The 18,215-nt window shown below is 42.4% G+C and overlaps 1 protein-coding gene across 2 annotated transcripts in view; it reads left to right on the plus strand.

Annotated features, from left to right (window-relative positions):
* Positions 1-17,859, plus strand: part of MYO5B (myosin VB) — a 255,729-nt gene extending 237,870 nt beyond the window's left edge. For both annotated transcript variants that reach the window (XM_073680474.1, XM_073680475.1), the window contains 7 exons: positions 30-181; positions 967-1,056; positions 2,457-2,607; positions 5,559-5,847; positions 10,585-10,759; positions 11,260-11,340; positions 14,457-17,859. In XM_073680474.1, coding sequence (XP_073536575.1) covers positions 30-181; positions 967-1,056; positions 2,457-2,607; positions 5,559-5,847; positions 10,585-10,759; positions 11,260-11,340; positions 14,457-14,609 — 1,091 coding nt within the window. In that variant the 3' untranslated portion in view covers positions 14,610-17,859. The remainder of the gene's footprint in view (positions 1-29; positions 182-966; positions 1,057-2,456; positions 2,608-5,558; positions 5,848-10,584; positions 10,760-11,259; positions 11,341-14,456) is intronic.
* Positions 17,860-18,215: the final 356 nt, after the last annotated feature.

Genomic DNA, 18,215 nt, shown 5'->3' on the forward strand with positions numbered 1-18,215 from the left:
GGGAGTGACCGGTTCCTTTCTTCTGTCAGATCTGAAGCCACAACTGATATCTACGAGCGTGCCGTGCCTGCCGGCGTACATCCTCTTCATGTGTATCAGGCACGCCGACTACATCAACGACGACCAGAAGGTCCACTCCCTCCTCACCTCCACCATCAACGGCATCAAGAAAGTGCTGAAGGTACTTAGTTTGAACCTTTATTACTGCATTAATACCCAGAGCTGAATTCATAATTCTGCAGTTTGTTATGGGAACTAGTCCAAAATATGGTCCCTTCAGTAGTATAAAGCTCGTCATCTGACTGCTCCATGAGGTGACAGCGCTTACAGTCAGTGATGGGGCAACAGGGGTTACCATGAAGAGTGTATGAACACCTGGCCACCTATGTTTAATGATGTTATTGCCTACAGCAATTAATGGAGCCGACGTTTACGGTACCAAGTCCGATAACACACACCCTTTAAATGGGGCTGCGTTTGCGCATGCGCACTTCTCTCCGTTCCTTGTCTATGAGACAGACGGACTATCAAACCCAGAGGGCACAAGTGCGACCGCTGCACAGATTCTCATGAATGTTGGGCTCACAGTGGTGGGTGGGGACCCCAAGCAATCAGACACTTATTGCCTTATCTGTGGATTAGAGATAATTAGTGACTTCTCCTCCCTCCTGACTCATCTGTTGTCCTCATAAAATGGAGCTTATTTTCTTAGTACTTTGCCTATCGCAGCTCCTCTGTTGTTCCTCCTGGAAATACACAAATACTTGGAGGATTCTGTAACTATCACCCCTTTAATAGGGTGTATCCCAATTTCACACCCCATTAACAAGAGGAATGGTAACACCCAAATATAAAATTAAGGTAGATATTTCCCAGAAGAATAACAGAGGGACAGAGCACACAATTTTGGCTCTTGACTTTTTTTCCTTTCTCTGTCTAATTATTACTACTTTTGTTGTTTGACAGAAACACAACGATGATTTCCAGATGACATCCTTCTGGCTGTCCAACTCCAGCCGTCTCCTCCACTGTCTGAAGCAATACAGCGGGGATGAGGTGAGCCGGTCCCTTCAGTCATATAAAGCTTGTAATCTGACTGCTCCATGAGGTAACAGTGCTTACAGTCAGTGACTGGACAACAGGGGTTACTGTGAAGAGTGTATGGTCACCTATGGCAGAAGATATCATCGCCTACAGCAAATAATGGAACTGTCCTTCATTGTTGTAATATGCCACAATGTTCCAGATTCCGTTCTCCCCTCTCTTGGTCCTGGCAGCTTCATTTCCATTTTGACCCCAATGTCATGTGATGAAAGGAACTGGCTGTCCGGCTCAGCTCACTAGCTAAGTCAGCCCCTTCTCTGTCTCTGAATCATCCACGCTGGAGAAGTGGGCTGGCTTAGCTATTGAAATAAGCCAGACCGGCAGCCATCATCATCACATCACTTCCTCTATTGAGATCAGTGTGGATAAGAAGTGCCAGGACGTTGATGGCAGTGCTCAAATTTGGACATTGCGACAGATGTAAAGAATATTGACTCTTTCAGGGGACTTTTTTTTATGACAAAGTACGGCTGTTTGGCTCATGCATGTATTTCGGGCTACAAATCTATTTTGTTATTGTGTTTCATTAAAACGATTTTTCGCCTCCTGCCATCTATAGAATCTGTGTTACACTTTCTATCAATGGATGCAGAATGAGTCATCCAAGTATCAGTCAGCGAGCTTTACTTTGCCTGGAGAATTTGTAACTCTCGCATTTGTTTTTTTTCTGAACTCCTCCTGTGTTGATTTATGTCCACAGACCACATGAAAGTTGAGTTGAACTTTTGATGTTGTCCCAAATCAGCTGAGGGATAATCAGAAAAATATAGTTACAAACTTATCAGAACCAACTCCCTGATGGATGCTCTGTTAATTCATTCTGCAGCCAGCAATGCGCAGAGAAACCAAAGAGCCTGTAAAAGCCAAACGGTGCAAAATTTTTAAAGAACCCCAATTGCAAAAATGATTTTTAGCCCAAAATACATATGTTTAGGTAAAAATAATTGCATCCATTTCCGCAACTGCCGTGGTCAAAAAGAACTCCGATCCCAGCAGTTTAATCCTTTGGGTGTCTGAGCATGGAACCAGCTCCCTCTTTGAGACCATTGTACCCCGGGCACCAAGGCAGTCAAGTGCCTACCAAAGACACTCAGGTGTATCATTCTTATTGGCCAATTAGAAAGGAATTGCCATTTTTTGCTCTTCTAGCATTCCCCATCACATCAAAAGATAGAATAAAAGCCGATTAATAAACTAAAAGTATCTCAAAATGGTCCAAGTAAAAACTACAAGTCATCTAGAAAAAAATATATATTACAGGGTCATTAAGGCCCCAAAGTGGTGTGTACTTAATAGGTTAAATACCGTTTATTACACTGTATAATTTATTCATCCCAATTCATTTTTTTCAGGTTTTCATGACGAGTAACTCTCCCAAGCAGAACGAGCATTGCCTCCGCAACTTCGACCTCACGGAGTATCGCCAGGTCCTCAGCGACTTATCCATCCAGATCTACCAGCAGCTGATAAAGATCGCGGAAGGCATGCTGCAGCCCATGATAGGTAACGTGGGGAGCGGGACGGACTCAACATATGATGGACTGGAGCAAACCGCTCAGCTTTCCAAAGGAAAGGACAGAGAAGGAGGAGACTTGAATTACACCAGACCTTTACTTCCTCCCTGCCAAGATAGATACTGTAGGTAGATAGACACTAGAGTTGGTTCGAATTTTTTCACGAATCCTGTTCCATAGGCCATGACGGTGGTCTGTGGCCGCTGCATATGAGTGAGAGTACCGCCTCTTTCCTGCCGGCCTCCACGACTCTTCTTTTGGACGCCTCGGACTCCGGCAGGTAAGAGGTGGTACTCGTGTTCCCGCCCAGAGGCCACAGACCACTGTCGTGACTGTTGGAATGGGATGTGTGATAAATTCTAACCAACTCTAGTATCTATCTACCTTCAGTATCTATCTCGGCGGGGAGGAAGTAAAGGGCTGGCTCGATTCACATCAACTCTAACAATGAGACTTTCTCAAAATAGCTTTTCTCATGGTTGTATCTATCTAAGTACACCTTCACGGAACTCTATGCTTTTACATATAAGGACATAATAATATTAAAAAAATCATATGGTCCTTAGTAGGTCTTAAAATTATGTCAATATAACCTCAGATGAGCATCCACATATGAAAAAATTACCGGTACATTATTTATCTACCAAAAATTAGGCCAAAATAGAGAAGTGGTGTATGTAAAAGTAAGTACACCCCATGAATCAGTTGCCCGTAGGACCACCTTCAGCAGGAATAACTTGCAGTGATCGTTTTCTGTGTGACTTTATCCAATAGGTGGCAGTAATGTTCATGTCCTCTTTATCAGTCTCCCATCGTTCTGGAGGAATTTCGGCCCTCTCTTCTTTACAAACATTGAGGATTGTGGGCTTTCGTTTCTGCACAGTTCTCTTAAGGCCCCCCCGGACAGCGTTGGACTGTGCTTGGACCATTGAAACACCGCGGTTCATTTCTCTTTAAGTCGTTCTGATGCAGCTTTGCTGGTGTGCTTCGGACATTGTCCTGTTGCATGATCCAGTTTTTGGCCAATCTTTAGCATTTAGAGAGATGGTCTCACAATTGACTCTAGAATACTTTGTATATAAAGGAGTCCATGGTCGACTCAACAAATACAAGTTGCCCAGGTTCTGTAGCTGCAATCCAAGCCCAAATCATCACCCCTCCACCACCCTGCTTTACAGTTGCTATCAGGTGTTTATGCTGATATGCTGAGTTTGGTTTACGCCAAACATTTTCACTTTGGTCTCATTTTCTAAAAGGACCTTCTTTCAGTCTTGAGGTTTATTCAGATACAACCTTTAGTCGTGCTGCTGTGTTCTTTTTGGAAAAAAAGAGGCTTTCTCCTAGCGACCCTTCCAAACAAGATATCCTACTTTTTCAGTCTTTTTCTAATCGTACTGTCATGAACTTAAACATTTAGCTTGCTAACAGAGGCCTTTAGTGTATGAGCTGTAGCTCTTGGGTCTTGTGCAATTTCCATTGTATGGAATGACATTGGAGTGCTTTTTTTGGGCCACCAATTCATGGTGAAGATTGTCAAATGTTTTCCATTTTTTTTCACTGTAGAATAATGGATCCAAATTGTTTTTAAATGTCCTTATATCCCTTCCTAGAAGAACGGGCAGCAGCAATCGTTTCTCTAAGGTCATTGCTGATATCTCTCCTCCTTGGCATTGCGTTAACACAAACCTGAATGCTCCAGACCAGCAAAGTGCCAAAACTTCTGCTTTTACATAGGTCACACTTGCTGATAAACATTTAATCAAGGATATTACATGTGTAGCACCTGGTTGTTATTTACCCTCTTAAATACTATGGAAGCAATAGGGGTGTACTTAATTTCTCATACCCTGCTTCGGAACTTTGGCCTAGTTTTTTGTAAATAAATAATGACACGGTGGATATATCGTTGTTCATCTGATGTATGTACATAATTTTAAGACCTAAGGACTGGACGTTTTTTTTTCTTTTATTATGTCCTGATATGTAAAACTATAGAATTATAGGAGGGTGTACTTAATTTTTCTCGTGACTGTGGATAGATTTCAGATAGATATGAGAAAGATAAATATTAGATCCATACAGTAGATACTTACCCTAAACAAGTCATTAAAACCCGTCTGTAGAGGAATCTAGCAGATAATGTCCTGTGATTACAGCAGCATCAGCAATGATTTCGCATGCTTCCTGTCCAGTAGGATAGGGTGCAGATTACTGCAGTAGATATTGGGATGTGAGCTAGTAAATGGGCTCGTAGAGGGTGACCGTGACCCGTCTGTGGAGGGGATCTAGCAGATAATGTCCTGTGATTACAGCGGCATCAGCAATGATTTCGCATGCTTCCTGTCCAGTAGGATAGTGTGCAGATTACTGCTGTAGATATTGGGATGTGAGCTAGTAAATGGGCTCGTAGAGGGTGACCGTGACCCGTCTGTGGAGGGGATCTAGCAGATAATGTCCTGTGATTACAGCGGCATCAGCAATGATTTCGCATGCTTCCTGTCCAGTAGGATAGTGTGCAGATTACTGCTGTAGATATTGGGATGTGAGCTAGTAAATGGGCTCGTAGAGGGTGACCGTGACCCGTCTGTGGAGGGGATCTAGCAGATAATGTCCTGTGATTACAGCAGCATCAGCAATGATTTCGCATGCTTCCTGTCCAGTAGGATAGTGTGCAGATTACTGCTGTAGATATTGGGATGTGAGCTAGTAAATGGGCTCGTAGAGGGTGACCGTGACCCGTCTGTGGAGGGGATCTAGCAGATAATGTCCTGTGATTACAGCGGCATCAGCAATGATTTCGCATGCTTCCTGTCCAGTAGGATAGTGTGCAGATTACTGCTGTAGATATTGGGATGTGAGCTAATAAATGGGCTCGTAGAGGGTGACCGTGACCCTTCTGCAGCTAGTGAAAATAGTGATTTATCTCGTCTTCCTTTGTAGTTTCTGCCATGTTGGAAAATGAGAGCATCCAGGGTTTGTCAGGAGTGAAGCCGACTGGTTATCGGAAAAGGTCGTCCAGCATGGTGGACGGAGGCGACAACTCGTACAGCCTGGAAGCTGTGATTCGTCAGCTGAACTTATTTAACAGCATCATGTGTGAACACGGCTTGGACCCGGAGATCATACAACAGGTCTTCAAGCAGCTTTTCTACATGATCAATGCCGTAGCCCTGAACAACCTGCTGCTGAGGAAGGACGTCTGCTCCTGGAGCACCGGCATGCAGCTCAGGTAACGATGGCCGATACCCATCCCCTTAATAACCTTGATTGCTCTTCTCTGCACCGCTCTAGTTCAGCTCTGTCCTTCTTACATATCGGAGACCAAATTTGTACCCAGTTTTCTAAGTGTGGCCGCACCAGTGAAACAATGTTCTTGTCATGAACATCTATGCCTATTTTAATGCATCCCATAATTTTATGTGCCTTTAGCGGCAGCTGCCTGGCGTTGATCACTAACCCATTCCCTCAGCTGTTCTTCACAGAGCATTTCAATGGTTCTGGTGTGCATTTTTCCTGGCTCCCATCAGCCCACACACATTCCCCGGCTGTGTGTCGATGGGATAACATGGCAGCTGGGGCCCCCCATTGCTGCCATGTTGGTCTTCCTATGAATCCCAGCAATATATGTGAATGGCCTTAGTAGGAGAACATTAATTTCACTATATACTGCAAAACTCCATTGAGTACTGCAGTATAAAGCACAAGTGATCAAATGATCGCAGGTTCAAGTCATCTACAGGGACTAAGAAATAACCAGTATAAATCGCTCTACTTTTCCCAGTTCAAATCTAAAAAAATAAATAAACATATTTAATATTGTCGCGTCTGTAAAAGTCCAGATGTATCAAAATATAAAATTAATTAAACCGTACGTTAAAAAAAATATCCGAAAGCAAAAATTTTCAGTTTTTGGTCACTGCACTTACTCCAAAAATGCAATAAAAAGTAATCAAAACTTGATATGTACTCCAAAATGGTATAATTAAAAAGGCAGCTGTGCACACAAAAATAAAAAAGCCCTCTCCCAGCTCTATTATTGGAAAAAATGAAAAAGTTACACAAACCTATTTTTTTTTTTTTTACGTAATTCAGAATTTTTTTAAACACTAAAATATAAAGAAAAAAACTAAAAAAAAACAGAAAAACAATGCGAGTTTGGTTTCACTTTAATCATACTTTTATCGCCCATTGAATGCCGTAAAAACAAAACTAAGTGAACAATGGCGGAATTGAGTTTTTAGCGCGATTTTACCCCCACTTGGAATTTTTTTTTTAGAACACAGTTCAACACAGCACCACCTGGTGGCTGAAAACTGAAAATCAACTGAATTTCAATAGAAAGACACCAAAAAAAAGATGAGCAAAAAAATGCCACAACCATGGCAGATTTTAAAAATGGCTGAAATCTGGAGCTCCACTTTGCTCCTTAGGCATAAAATAAATATATGTATGTATATAATATATATACAGTACAGACCAAAAGTTTGGACACACCTTCTCATTTAAAGATTTTTCTGTATTTTCATGACTATGAAAATTGTACATTCACACTGAAGGCATCAAAACTATGAATTAACACACGTGGAATTATATACTTAACAAAAAAGTGTGAAACAACTGAAAATATGTCTTATATTCTAGGTTCTTCAAAGTAGCGACCTTTTGCTTTGATGACTGCTTTGCACACTCTTGGCATTCTCTTGATGAGCTTCAAGAGGTAGTCACCGGAAATGGTCTTCCAACAATCTTGAAGGAGTTCCCAGAGATGCTTAGCACTTGTTGGCCCTTTTGCCTTCACTCTGCGGTCCAGCTCACTCCAAACCATCTTGATTGGGTTCAGGTCTGGTGACTGTGGAGGCCAGGTCATCTGGCGTAGCACCCCATCACTCTCCTTCTTGGTCAAATAGCCCTTACACAGCCTGGAGGTGTTTGGGGTCATTGTCCTGTTGAAAAATAAATGATGGTCCAACTAAACGCAAACCGGATGGAATAGCATGCCGCTGCAAGATGCTGTGGTAGCCATGCTGGTTCAGTATGCCTTCAATTTTGAATAAATCCCCAACAGTGTCATCAGCAAAGCACCCCCACACCATCACACCTCCTCCTCCATGCTTCACGGTGGGAACCAGGCATGTAGAGTCCATCCGTTCACCTTTTCTGCATCGCACAAAGACACGGTGGTTGGAACCAAAGATCTCAAATTTGGACTCATCAGACCAAAGCACAGATTTCCACTGGTCTAATGTCCATTCCTTGTGTTCTTTAGCCCAAACTTGTCTCTTCTGCTTGTTGCCTGTCCTTAGCAGTGGTTTCCTAGCAGCTATTTTACCATGAAGGCCTGCTGCACAAAGTCTCCTCTTAACAGTTGCTGTAGAGATGTGTCTGCTGCTAGAACTCTGTGTGGCATTGACCTGGTCTCTAATCTGAGCTGCTGTTAACCTGCGATTTCTGAGGCTGGTGACTCGGATAAACTTATCCTCAGAAGCAGAGATGACTCTTGGTCTTCTTTTCCTGGGGCGGTCCTCATGTGAGCCAGTTTCTTTGTAACGCTTGATGGTTTTTGCAACTGCACTTGGGGACACTTTCAAAGTTTTCCCAATTTTTCCCACTGACTGACCTTCATTTCTTAAAGTAATGATGGCCACTCGTTTTTCTTTACTTAGCTGCTTTTTTCTTGCCATAATACAAATTCTAACAGTCTATTCAGTAGGACTATCAGCTGTGTATCCACCAGACTTCTGCACAACACAACTGATGGTCCCAACCCCATTTATAAGGCAAGAAATCCCACTTATTAAACCTGACAGGGCACACCTGTGAAGAGAAAACCATTTCCGGTGACTACCTCTTGAAGCTCATCAAGAGAATGCCAAGAGTGTGCAAAGCAGTCATCAAAGCAAAAGGTGGCTACTTTGAAGAACCTAGAATATAAGACATATTTTCAGTTGTTTCACACTTTTTTGTTAAGTATATAATTCCACATGTGTTAATTCATAGTTTTGATGCCTTCAGTGTGAATGTACAATTTTCATAGTCATGAAAATACAGAAAAATCTTTAAATGAGGTGTGTCCAAACTTTTGGTCTGTAATATATATAATATATATATATATATATATATATATATATATTTATGTAATATATATATTTATGTAATATATTTTAAGCATTTTTTAAAATGTTGTCCAGTACCAAAAATCAATAACTTTATAAAAATTGTTATTTCTATGGTGTTAAAGTGATCTGTCCACAAATAGTGTCTAATCTGAGGCAGGAAAGATGATTTTATGTCTTTCACTACTAGTACTGTATATATCACTACTTTTTTTTTTTCAATCAGATAATTTTTATTGATAATAAAGGATATAGAACAATCTTACAAATCAGCTATAAAACAATAATTTGTATATAGATATATAACAGGTCTTTACAGTATCTCTTTACATTTGATTGCAACACCATCCTTTTATATATACAGCTTTACTTTTTCTATTTAGAAATTAAAAAAAGAACAATAACACCCCCTACCCCCCAAATTGCACACCAGTTCAAACCGTGTAAGTATATATAATTTCTGGACAGAGTTAGACTATGTTCACACAGGGTTTTTTGAGCCGTTGTCAAGTTGTTGTTTTTTCTTTTTTTCCTGAAGTCTTTTCATTGGACGGCTTTTCTTTTTTTTTTATACTAGGCAATGTTCAAAACTTCTTCAGAAAAAAAAGTGATTTTCCTATAGAAAGTGTTTTGAAGCATTTTTTAGGAGGATTTTGGAGTGGATCCACTACGAGTGTGTTCTCACTGAGTTTTTTTTGCTCCGTTTTTTTTTAGCAAAAATTGGTGGAAATGTGCACACAGTGTCTTTCCACCTTAAAAAAAGAAAGAATGAACATAACAAATGAATGAACACGTCTAAACAACATGCGGTGCAGACATTCCGTCTTCTGTAACTTCTTTCAACCACTTCAGGCTTTTTAAGCCATGAAGCATCTGAAATAAGTGTCCATTCTTCAGGCGGCGTCCCCTTGGAGGTTGCTGCTATTTTATAGTTGAGATTTGAATAAAAATAAAATATATGCTGGCTGCAAAGTCGCCACAAAAATGACTCAAAAGACAATAAAGAAAACGCTTCAGGAACAAAACCACCGGTGCTTCAAAAACGTAGCGAATACGCCAGATATGTCTGAAAGACTCAATACCTTAGAGTTGAGAAAACTCAACAAAAAAACTGAAGATCAACATACTCCAAAATTTAAAAGAAACTTAAAAAACACTGCCTAATGGTGGTGCATTAGAAGTGCCAGTTTCAGCCCATCATGGCACCTAACGATCTCTGACCTATTATATAACATGTTCAGCACCCATTTACCAGTCAAAAGGACCAACAAAGATGGGGACAGCGATGGGTACATTGTCCGCGGCACATCACCTCTTTACACCGGGTGATATGCTGCCAATAACAATGATTTTTTTTTTGCTGAACCCCCGATGATGAAGCACTTTCTTAGTTCATTGGGTGATCGCCAGCACATACACATGGGGATAATTGGGAACAAAGATGGGGACAGCGATGGGTACATTGTTGGCGGCACATCACCTTTTTACACCAGGTGATATGCTGCCAATAACCATGATTTTTTTTTTGCTGAAGCCCCAATCATGAAACATTTTTTTTAGTTTGTTGGGTGATCGCCGACACGTACACAGGGGGATAATTGGGAACAGGCGTTCCTGCATCTACTTCTCGTTCCTACACATTCTCCTTCTTTAGAGCCCCGATGGCCCATCTACCTGTCCCGCTGCCTTGAAGAAATGTAGTGGCTAAGTATTCGTAATGAGAAGTCACTGCCCCACATGTGTAATCCAGCAGTGGACGTTTGGGGGCAGCCCGACCGCTCTATACATGTTAGATCAGCAGATTTTGAAGAAAACCTTTCTTAATAGTGGAAAATGTTGTGGTTCTCCTGCAGGTATAACATCAGTCAGCTGGAGGAATGGCTGCGGGGGAAGAACCTGCACAACAGCGGAGCCGCACAGACCATGGAGCCGCTGATCCATGCAGCACAACTCCTGCAGCTGAAGAAGAAAACGCAGGAGGATGCGGAGGCCATCTGCTCGCTGTGCACCGCTCTGACCACACAGCAGGTGAGCGCTGAGTGTTACCGGGGTGGGAGGTGATTGCCTCGGGTTAACATGCGGTACTTTATGCAATTTTAATGCAGAGTTACCTTTAAAAATATATATATATTCCTTCCATTTAGTGTATACAGCTACTATACCGATCAATATGCCTCCATGGAAACAGACTACCAAACAAAACCCTGTGTAGTCTGACTCCTCCCCCCCCCATTACCCTATGTGTGACTGCAGGGTGGGACTAGGTTTTGTTTGTCTGTCACCATGGAGACACATAAATCTGCCTAGGAGCTGTGTACACAGTACAATAGCGTATTTTTAATCGGAGCTGCTCCACCTTTTAATTTAGATGCTTTGAGGCAATAAACAAATTGATTGCAAAAGTCACGTTTATCCCTATGGGAAGCAAGAAACCAAGTCAGCGCTGACTCTGTATTCTGCATTGGAGCATATACACGTGCGCGGCCATGTCCTGGCCCAAAACTGAATATTTTTTCTTCCTTTAACAGATAGTAAAGATTCTGAACTTGTACACCCCGGTCAATGAGTTTGAGGAACGTGTGACGGTCTCCTTTATCCGGAGTATTCAGGTGAGTCCTATTTGTCAGCATGTAAGGTGCTCACACTCATTAGATTAATCTGATGTACACTGCTAAAAAAATAAAGGGAACACTTAACAGAATATAACTCCAAGTAAATCAAACTTCTGTGAAATCAAACTGTCCACTTAGGAAGCAACACTGATTGACAATCAATTTCACATGCTGTTGTGCAAATGGAATAGACAATAGATGGAAATTATTGGCAATTATCAAGACACCCTCAATAAAGGAGTGGTTCTGCAGGTGGGGACCACAGACCACATCTCAGTACCAATGCTTTCTGGCTGATGTTTTGGTCACTTTTGAATGTTGGTTGTGCTTTCACACTCGTAGTAGCATGAGACGGACTCTACAACCCACAGAAGTTGCTCAGGTAGTGCAGCTCATCCAGGATGGCACATCAATGTGAGCTGTTGTAAGAAGGTTTGCTCTGTCTGTCAGCGTAGTGTTCAGAGGCTGGAAGCGCAACCAGGAGACAGGCCAGTACACCAGGAGACGTGGGGGGGCCGTAGGAGGGCATAAACCCAGCAGCAGGACTGCTACCTCCGCCTTTGAGCAAGGAGGAACAGGAGGAGCACTGCCAGAGCCCTGCAAAATGACCTCCAGCAGGCCACAAATGTGCATGTGTCTGCACAAACGGTTAGAAACAGACTCCATGAGGGTGGTATGAGGGCCCGACGTCCACAGATGGGGGTTGTGCTCACAGCCCAACACCGTGCAGGACGCTTGGCATTTGCCACAGAACACCAGGATTGCCAAAATCGCCACTGGCGCCCTGTGCTCTTCACAGATGAAAGCAGGTTCACACTGAGCACATGTGACAGACATGACAGAGTCTGTAGACGCCGTGGAGAGTGATCTGCTGCCTGCAACATCCTTCAGCATGACCGGTTTGCAGTGGATCAGTAATGGTGTGGGGTGGCATTTCTTTGGAGGGCCACACAGCCCTCCATGTGCTCGCCAGAGGTAGCCTGACTGCCATTAGGTACCGAGATGAGATCCTCAGACCCCTTGTGAGACCATATGCTGGTGCAGTTGGCCCTGGGTTCCTCCTAATGCAGGACAATGCCAGACCTCATGTGGCTGGAGTGTGTCAGCAGTTCCTACAAGATGAAGGCATTGAAGCTATGGACTGGCCAGCCCGTTCCCCAGACCTGAATCCGATTGAGCACATCTGGGACATCACGTCTCGCTCCATCCACCAACGTCACGTTGCACCACAGACTGTCCAGGAGTTGGCGGATGCTTTAGTCCACGTCTGGGAGGAGATCCCACAGGAGACCATCCACAACCTCATCAGGAGCATGCCCAGGCGTTGTAGGGAGGTCATACAGGCACGTGGAGGCCACACACAATACTGAGACTCATTTTGACTTGTTTTAAGGACATTACATTAAAGTTGGATCAGCCTGTAGTGTGTTTTTCCACTTTCATTTTGGGGGTGACTCCAAATCCAGGCCTCCATTGGTTAATAAATTTGATTTCCATTGATGATTTTTGTGTGATTTTGTTGTCAGCACATTCAACTTTGTACCGAACAAAGTGTTCAATGAGAATATTTCATTCATTCAGATCTATGATGTGTTATTTGAGTGTTCCCTTTATTTTTTTGAGCAGTGTATATGGGGGGGTCTCCTGATTAAAGATGTTAGGGTAAACAAGGATCAGACATGTTGGATTTTACCATGCCTAATCCTTTGTTTCTCTTGGAGATAAGTGGCTGCCAGAGGCGTCTCCTTTGCACCACTTGTATAAACATGCTTCTGCCCCTATCAGCAGTGACTGGAGCGAGCTCTGATCGTTGCCCCTTAAGAGCTGTCAGTCCCTGACAGTGGCGCATTTCGGCCTCCATTACTGACATCAGTCGTTCCCCTCACAACGTGATCATGGGGTGCAGATGGGTTGCTGAACACCTGCGCCTCTGCCATCTTGGTCCTCTTGTGAAGCCCAGTCACATGCTGCGCTTCATGGGAGATCATCCTTCACTGTATATTGTAATAGTGAAGCACTGCTGTACATCACAAGCAATCGTAGGTTCAAGTCCCCTAAGGGGGCTAAAAAATACAATAGTCCAAAAAATGTATTTTTAAAAAATAAAGATATTTGGTATTGCACGTCTTGTAAAAGAACAATCTGTCAAAAAATAAAATGAATTAATCTGTACAACAATATTGAGACTAAAAAAACAAACAAAAAAACTAAGACTAAAAGTAAGAATAAGAATACCAGAATTGCTGTTTTTCGATTGTTGCACTACCTAAAAAAAATGCATCAAAAAGCGATCAAAACGTATGTAACCCTAAAATGGTATCAATAAAAATGTAATTTTAATTAAAAAATAAATATAAATAAAAAATACATATTTTGGTATTTTTTTTTTTACTATTGTATTTTTAAAAAATAAACACATTTGGTATTGTACGTCTTTTAAGATACCAATCTATCAAAAAAATTAATCTATACAAAAACATTGTAAAGACTAACAACAATTAAAAACAAAAATACCAGAATTGCTGTTTTTCGATTGTCGCACTCCCTAAAAAAAGGCAACAAAAAGCGATCATAACATATGTAATCCGAAAGTGGTAGCAATAAAAATGTCAGCTGGCCACGCAAAAACCAAGCCCTCATACAAGGCCATTGACTGTAAAATAAGAGTTACGGATCACAGAATGCTGGAAAAAAAAATCTTTAAAATTTGTCGCCATTTTTTAGACCCGTAACTTTATTTTTTATAGACACTAAAATACAAAAAAACTTTAAGTTTGGTGTCGCTGTAATCGTACTGACCTGAAGAATCATTTTTACTGCTTTTAATGAACACCAAAAAAAAAACAAAAATGGCGGAATTGTTTTTTTTTCACCATTTCACCCCACTTGGAATTGTTTTGATCATTTTTTCAGTACAATAAAGTATTATATGGTAAAATGAATGATGTAATTCAAAACTACAAAAGAAAAGTATTCATCCGGGTAAATATAATAACGTTACGGCTCTTGGAAGAAGGGGAAAAAAAAACAAAGTGCAAAAAGTCCACGATGGAAGGGGTGAATAATTATTCTTCATTATAATGATTAATAATTGATTCTATTTTTTTTTTCAGGCCCAGTTACAGGACCGAAAAGACCCTCCCCAGCTGCTGCTAGACTCAAAGTACATGTTCCCGGTTTTATTCCCCTTTAACCCGTCGTTAATCACCTTGGACACTGTTCACATACCCGACATCCTCCACCTGGACTTTCTCAACAAAGTTTAAAAAAAAAAAAAAAAAAAAGACAATTATTTTTTTGTTTTATTTTTATCAATATGATAATCCAGGAAAAAAATAAATAAACAAATGTATAGATTTGTAAAATCTGAGGACCAAGATGCCAAATCTTAAGGTAAAGAAAAAAAAGTTGGAGACTCCGCAGTACCTGATCCTTTTGCAAAGAAAATGTTATTATTTTTATTTTTTTTTAAAAGAAAGAAACGTTAGAAAAGGTTTACATGGTGCTGCGATCCTCCTGAGGCCAAGAATAAGGAAACCTCCGGCGTCCGCGCCGTGTTTTAATTGTAGAGTCAGAGACTCTGAGATCGGGGGACAGAGAACGTCTCTGATTTTATTTTTTTTTTCTACTATTTGACTTATATCGGACGCAGAACAGTATTTTCCGTGACTTTAATTTTCTAGATTTTGCTGTAAATATAAACTTGAGATTTAAAGCAACAGGACCGATGTAGCAGAGCTGAGTTTATCATCTGGTAGACCTCGTGGTGAGATCACATGGTTTTACATAGGACTGCAATTATTTTTTTTTTCTACATTGCCTAGTTTAGAAAACCTACCCTTATATGAGAATGGGGGTCTCATCATCTCTTGATCAGAGGGGAGAGCAAAAATAAAGAGCATCTCTCTCTCTCCTGTCCTGCATTACATAGACACCTCGTTGATTTGATTGGACGTTGTGTAATACCTAATTTCCCCTGTGGTGGCACTAGCTGAACACTTACAATCAGGCTTCCACACAGATCATCGCCAGAAGGGGAAACTTGGTGATCAGACTATTGTCAAATCTTTCTAACAAGGACTGTCTCAAGTGGACAACTTCTTTGTCACTTGTCATAAATATTTAATTTTTTTTTCTTGTTCTAAATGCCGCTGTTCTCCTGAATCCCGTGATGTTTTTCTTTAGTTCCTGCGCCTCTCCATTCCCGAGATATGGTCCCTTCTTCCCTGTATATAAATCTAGTCTAGTTGGCCAACTGGGCTCGGTCAACAAGAAACCACCCACAGAGAGCTGAAGACCACGCCCACTTTGAAAAAAAGTTTGAAATATATACAGGGAAACAGAGGGCGATATCTCAGGAACGGTGAAGCGCAGGAACAAATGAAGAACATCGCCGGATTCAGGAGAACAACGAGTAAAAAAAATATATATTTCTGACGTCTTCCACCTTACCGATCTCTGATTTCCCCCTGCAGTCATAGAACCATCCTCGTTCCGTACTGGAGAAGCCCCTCGTGTGATATCACTGATTACCCCTCCGTCCGGACCAATCTTTGGCAATCTTAGGAAATGCTTGAGACTGGATCACTAGCTCCCTCCCCGCCATCCTTCTTTCCTAGGATCCACATAGAAAATTAATGGGCCAACCTTATTGGGTAGGGTGTCATAAAGAACCTACTGCAGCTCTGCTCCACGAGTGAAACTCCCTTGTGACTTCCTAGTGGTCTGTGTACTGAAGGGGTCCATTTTAAAATCCTTGGTGGTCTAGGGCAGAGAAAAGCGTTAACCTTAGCGTCCCTCGTGGGTCTAGTACAGTAAAGGAGTTACTTTAAAGAAGTTGTCCACTACTTTATATTACCCCCCCCCAATGTATCCCCCCCGGGGATTTTTGTAAATACCTTCTGTTGCTGATAATGCCTGTGAGAGGCGCTATCGTTGGCCGCTCACAGGCATCACGTGACCCCGCGCTGACATCACGACAAGTGAGGCGTGACTCAGCACTGGGGTCCCCGCGGTGGCTGCTGGGTTGTGGGTGGGGTTACCCCCCTGCGTCACACCCGGCATCCACCGCGCACTTTCCCAATGAATGGGGAGAGGCAGAGCGTGCGGGCGGTGGATGCCGGGTGTGACGCAGGGGGGTAACCCCACCCACAGCCTGGCATCCACCTGGAACACAGAAGACAAAGACCCCCGGCTACAGCCAGCACTTGTTGTGACATCAGCAGATGTCAGAGCCGGCTGCAGCGGGGGTCACGTGATGCCTGTGAGCGGCCAGTGATAGCGCCGCTCACAGGTAGTATCTGCAACATAAGGTATTTACAAAAAGTCCTAGGGGCCCCCGGGGGATACATTGGGGGGTAATATAAAGTAGTGTACAACCCCTTTAATCACTCCTAATGGCCTAGTCTTGTGAGAGGGTTAATGTCAGTATCCCTGGAGGTCTAGTGTAGTGAGAGAGTTAATGTTGGCATCCCTGCTGGTCTAGTGTATTGAGAGGGTGTAATGTTGACATCGCTGGTGGTCTAGTGTATTGAGAGGGTGTAATGTTGGCATCCCTGCTGGTCTAGTGTATTGAGAGGGTGTAATGTTGTCATCCCTGGTGGTCTACTGTATTGAGAGGGTGTAATGTTGGCATCCCTGGTGGTCTACTGTATTGAGAGGGTGTAATGTTGGCATCCCTGGTGGTCTAGTGTATTGAGAGGGTGTAATGTTCGCATCCCTGGTGGTCTAGTGTGGTGAGAGAGTTAATGTTAGTATCCCTGGAGGTCTAGAGCAAGTAAGGATTTAATCTGAATGTGTTAACGCTTCCTCATCAGAAGTGATCGGTGCCAATGACGTTCCAAACCCATGCGCCTGCCAAGACGTGTGCATGATAGGTCAGATATCGAGCTGATGGGACACCTGAACGATATCTGCCAACTATGTAGGCATCCTAGCATGTGTGTGGGGTCGTAACGTCATCGGCATTGATCTCTTCCGATGTGGTAGAGAGCGACGCCGGGTGACCCATTTCATCACTCCTGGTGGTCTAGTGAGGGGCTGTATCCTGGGTGGCAGAGCTGTTGGGAAGAGTTTTCAGATGTAGCTGAAGATGGACATTTCTGCGGCACAATGAACACGAAATGTATTTTTTTGACAGTGGATCAAACCTTGGGGTCTACAGACGCCTAAACCCTTTTGGCATCACCCAAACGTTTCCAACAACACATTTCTGGTGAACAGGATTAGTGGACGCCTCTTTTTTTCCCTACAAATTAAGCCTCATGGACTCGATATCTTCTGAGCCTTATCTGACATTTCCCCTTTAAACACTACTCCCCTAATCATCCACCGTCCCGTATGGCATTAAGCACTCCATGTTCCCATTCCCTCAGGCTATATTGATCCCCCATATCAGTAATGTATATTCTATTTATGATGTGTGATTCTACTTTTTTATAACTTTAGAATAACTTTTCCCATTTATTATAAACCCGGTGATTAATAAAAAATAAAAGCCCAAATAATGTAATATTACTACAGAGTTGGTGACTACCTGTCAGTGCCGCTATGCCAGGCTCTACCGCCGCCATATTTATTAAGTCCTTGTGTTGTAAAAAAAAAAAAGTGAGTGACGCTTTCACGGTGATTCCACATTGACTTCATTTGTAGGCATGTGTCACGTCGTGGAACGCACGGCACTATTTTTATAGGCTGGTGCGCCACTTTTAGTACATGTGACCCCATGGTGGGTTTTAGCAAGACTCGACTTTTAGCGTGCAACAGACACAATTATAATATTAGTAAAAAACAAAGTAGAACCACTCCAATTGCACCTGAGCCAAAGTTACCCGACAAGACGGCGGTGTGTGTGGCCATCTTTACTCGGCGCA

Source organism: Phyllobates terribilis, unplaced genomic scaffold (genome assembly GCF_046119375.1).
Source record: "Phyllobates terribilis strain yellow unplaced genomic scaffold, ASM4611937v1 Scaffold_1__5_contigs__length_1240528914, whole genome shotgun sequence".
NCBI classification, from domain to species: Eukaryota; Metazoa; Chordata; class Amphibia; order Anura; family Dendrobatidae; genus Phyllobates; species Phyllobates terribilis.